The sequence below is a fragment of the Centruroides vittatus genome, unplaced genomic scaffold (assembly GCF_030686945.1).
Source record: "Centruroides vittatus isolate TY-2023 unplaced genomic scaffold, ASM3068694v2 scaffold_102, whole genome shotgun sequence".
NCBI lineage: Eukaryota > Metazoa > Arthropoda > Arachnida > Scorpiones > Buthidae > Centruroides > Centruroides vittatus.
This window is the reverse complement of record NW_027122667.1, coordinates 157,266-161,140: the sequence shown is the minus strand read 5'-3', so window position 1 is coordinate 161,140 and position 3,875 is coordinate 157,266. Positions and strand designations below refer to the sequence as shown.

At 31.1% G+C, this 3,875-nt stretch overlaps 1 protein-coding gene across 1 annotated transcript; it reads left to right on the top strand.

Moving 5' to 3' along the window:
• Positions 1-2,374: 2,374 nt before the first annotated feature.
• On the top strand, positions 2,375-3,377 carry LOC136986436 (nucleosome assembly protein 1-like 1). The gene has a single exon (XM_067283959.1). It carries the CDS (start codon positions 2,395-2,397, stop codon positions 3,367-3,369), a length of 975 nt encoding a protein of 324 aa, XP_067140060.1. The 5' UTR covers positions 2,375-2,394; the 3' UTR covers positions 3,370-3,377.
• The last annotated feature ends 498 nt before the right edge of the window (positions 3,378-3,875 follow it).

The following is a 3,875-nucleotide window of genomic DNA, read 5'->3' as shown; positions in this document are numbered from 1 at the left end:
TTTACAAGTACAGGAGATTCTGCCAAGCTTAGAGATGTTGAGGATTCAAAAATTGTACTCATTGGACTAATTACTGCACCTTTAATAGTGAGATTTTTTACTTAAAGGTGCAGTAATTAATCAAACATAATCCAATACAAGCATTACAACCAGATTTTAATTTGTTTCTGGTCATTTGTCTTTAGCAAGCATTACAGTTTCTGTCCTGAATGTGTATTGTATATTACAACTTACAACTGTCTTATAGGGTCCTAAAAAAGCATTAGCAAATAAATTATCTATAAATTTTTAAACCCATATAGTTGATGTAATAGTGTTTCTCGTTTAGTTATACATTTAATTAAAAATAATTAAAATTGCCAGGCCAAAGAATATATTTACAAATTAATACATCGAAGTACCACATCGATGTCTTCTTTTTTCTTAACGTCCTTTCCACATTTCGGGAACGTATAGTCCTTATGGCAGAGTCGAGCTTCCTTTATAGGCTACTTCCTCCACCTCAATATGTAAAAATGTATTAATATGTATAACTAAACATTAATTTTAAGTGAATTGTGCCAAAGATTTGGGAATATTTTAATGCTGTTTTTTACCATACGCAGTGCAAAAAGTTCGTAAGTCACAATTTTTAAAAAACCGTGCTTTTGATACCGACACATCAAAAGCACGTAAACTTTGTGTTTAAAGTGAAAAGAATTAATTGAAAAAGATATTTAAGTCCCATTTGGATGATTGTATATTAGCTTTTGGGTGTAACACAAATTAAATGCAAAAAGTGCACAAGTCGTCGTACCAATTAACCGGAGGCTTTAGATCGCACGGCATTTACTTGCTAGTGTCAACACACTCTACGGAAGTAATTGAAAATAAAGGGAATAAAAAAAAACATATGAACGTAACTGAAAAAAAAACATTGAAAACACTAATAAACATCGTCACAAGTGCCTTTATTAGTATCGCTAAGATTACGGGTGACTATTGAAAAGAACGATCAAGTATCACATGCACATTTCGCCGGTTATTTTTGTCGATTATAACGATCATTATTTCGACTAAAATATTGTGTTTAGTTAACGTACAGGTTAATATCGAAATTATGTATGTATATTGCTATAATATAGTCTACATTATCTCAATAAAGTAAGCTATTATTTGATATTAAAGCAAAAAAAAATCGACTACCATACCGGGTTATATTTTGTAGCTAAATACCTACTCCGTACAGAGACGACCACGAAGCACATCACATTTTAAACGATTTTTGACTCTCTTAGCATAGAGCCACAATAATGTCCCAACATTCAAATCCCCTTCTCTTACATGCGTAATGTGTGACTCGTGCACTTTTTGCACTAGGACCTTCAATTGTAATGCCATCTGGCTAAGCAGGAAGAAAGAAAGTTCTTCCTGCTTATGTATACTATGGTATAAACTATAAATATAAGTCTCTGTATACATATCAACCTTCATTTTCTATAACATAAATTGTAAATAAAAAAATAATAATAATTTTAGAGCACAGAAATCACAAATAATCACTTCAAATTCAGTTCTTATTAATTATTTTACTGAATATTCTAATATTAATTCAGTTATTTCGATTTGAATAGAAGACGGGTGTTTAAACACAAACTAAACACCTGAACCAGCGTAGTGTTTTGTCTGCGTTAACATTGACAATTAAATGCCCATAAAAAAATCCTTTATCTAAATTGAAGTACGTAAAGAAAGAAAAAGAACTTAATAATAAATATACTCAGTTTATTTATAATTTCTATCGATATATAGAAACAAATTAGCTATTTTCTTCCGCTATAACAACACATTACTTCTAATATAAACAAATAAATCACCTTCCATTAATTGTCGTTCTTGTCAGTGACCTCTTGTGTATACGTTAGAAATTGGAAAAAAAAAAATTATTAATCGTTTTTAAAATTTCTTTACGAATTATTATCGTAAATTACGATGAAGTTAATTTTACGTGAATAGAATTAATAAAAATTTTAACAAGTTAAAAACTATAAATAAATTTTATTTCCTTAAATATGTAATAGCGACATCTGGCAGGTTTTAATATTAGAAATCAAATTTAAAAAAATTTTTTTCAATGACCTCTCGTGAGTGAACTCGAAAAAAATTATTAATTATTTTAAAAATTTCTCCGTAACTTATAATAAAGTTAATTTCTACTTAAATAAAATTATTAATAATTATAAAAGAGTTAAAAATATAAGTAAATTTTACCGTATTTTGTTAAATTTATAATAGCGACATCTGGTAGCAAAAGTAAAACTTTAAAAAATCGAACGCGCGTGTTTGAATCGAATCGCAAAGAACGAGAGGAAAAAATATTTTAAAAGAAAAAACAATTTTTTAAGTATTTGAATAATGGATAAACAGGAAATTGGCGATTTGACAAAGATAAGTGATGATATATGCAAATGTTTTAAAGAGGAAGATTTAAATTCTCTCTTCCCGAAATCTCATCCGCAAGTACAGAAACGGATCCAGCATCTTCGTAAATTACAACTGGAATACATCCGAGAAGAAATGAATTATTATAACGAAATTCATAATTTAGAAGTTAAATACGCGCGATTGTTTGCTCCGATGTTTAAGAAGAGGCAAGAGATCATTAATGGAATTGTAGAAGTATCGGAAGAAGGAGAAAGTCGGACGCTCGACACCGAAAGAACAATTCGGGATGAAGAAGAAATGGCGATTGCACCGGGCGAAATGTTCGGAGACAAATCTATTAAAGGCATTCCGTATTTTTGGTTAATTGTATTAACAAATTCGAGCTTAAGAAGAATGATCGGCATCCGAGACGAGCCCGTCCTCAAGCATCTGAAAGATATCAAGATGAATCACATCTCCGAATCCTCGAGAGATTACGTCTTGGAATTCCATTTTGATCCGAACGAATACTTTAATAATGCCGTTCTAACGAAAGAATATTCAGTAACGTGCGATTTTGATCCAAAAAATCCGTATTGTTTCGAAGGTCCCAGTTATGTTAAGAGTAAAGGATGCTTCATAGATTGGAAGGATGGGATGGACGTTACATTGAAAGTATTTACAGGAAAAGAAGCCGATTGCGATAGAAGCGTAGCGACGGAATCATTTTTCAATTTCTTTAAAGATCTACCCGAATTAAACGAAGATCAATGCTACGACGAGAAGCAATTGCTTCTATTTGATTACGAGATTGGCGAATATATTAAGGGTAGAATTATACCCAAAGCTATACTTTATTATACTAGAGAAATTAATGACGATTTCGGCGATTCCGACTCCGAATGCGAATTTTCAGGGTCGCATTCGAGCGTTAGCGACGATTTGGATGACGATAATGACCCATAATTAACATTTTTCAACATAAATTCTTTATTTTCCGCTTAAAATTTCTGTTTATATTCTTCTAAATTACTTTAATTCTTCAAATTTAATTTCGTTTATGGCTAAGTTAGCCCTGAAAATTCCTGTAGTGAATATTAATAAATTGAAATATCATTTTTTGTCGGTGAATTTTGTACGAAGGCAATTTTAATCTTTAAACGTTAAAAATTTTCACGAGAATTTCGTGAAATTCTCACGAAAAGTCGCGTGATACGATTACAAATGTAAAAGATTTTCGGGTGTGTATTTCTACACCAAGTGAATTTCTTGTAATTTTTTGAAATAGTTTGTTTAAATGTTGCAACGATCTCGTCATCGTTCTTCGGTATCATTTCGATACCGAAGAACGATGATAACCATTAAAATCTGTAGAATTTTCGATAAATTATCATTTTAAAAAATCCAGAAACGAGTTGGGTAACTTTCCCGGATACAGAATTTAAAATTGTGGTGGCACCGTCTGTGACGGG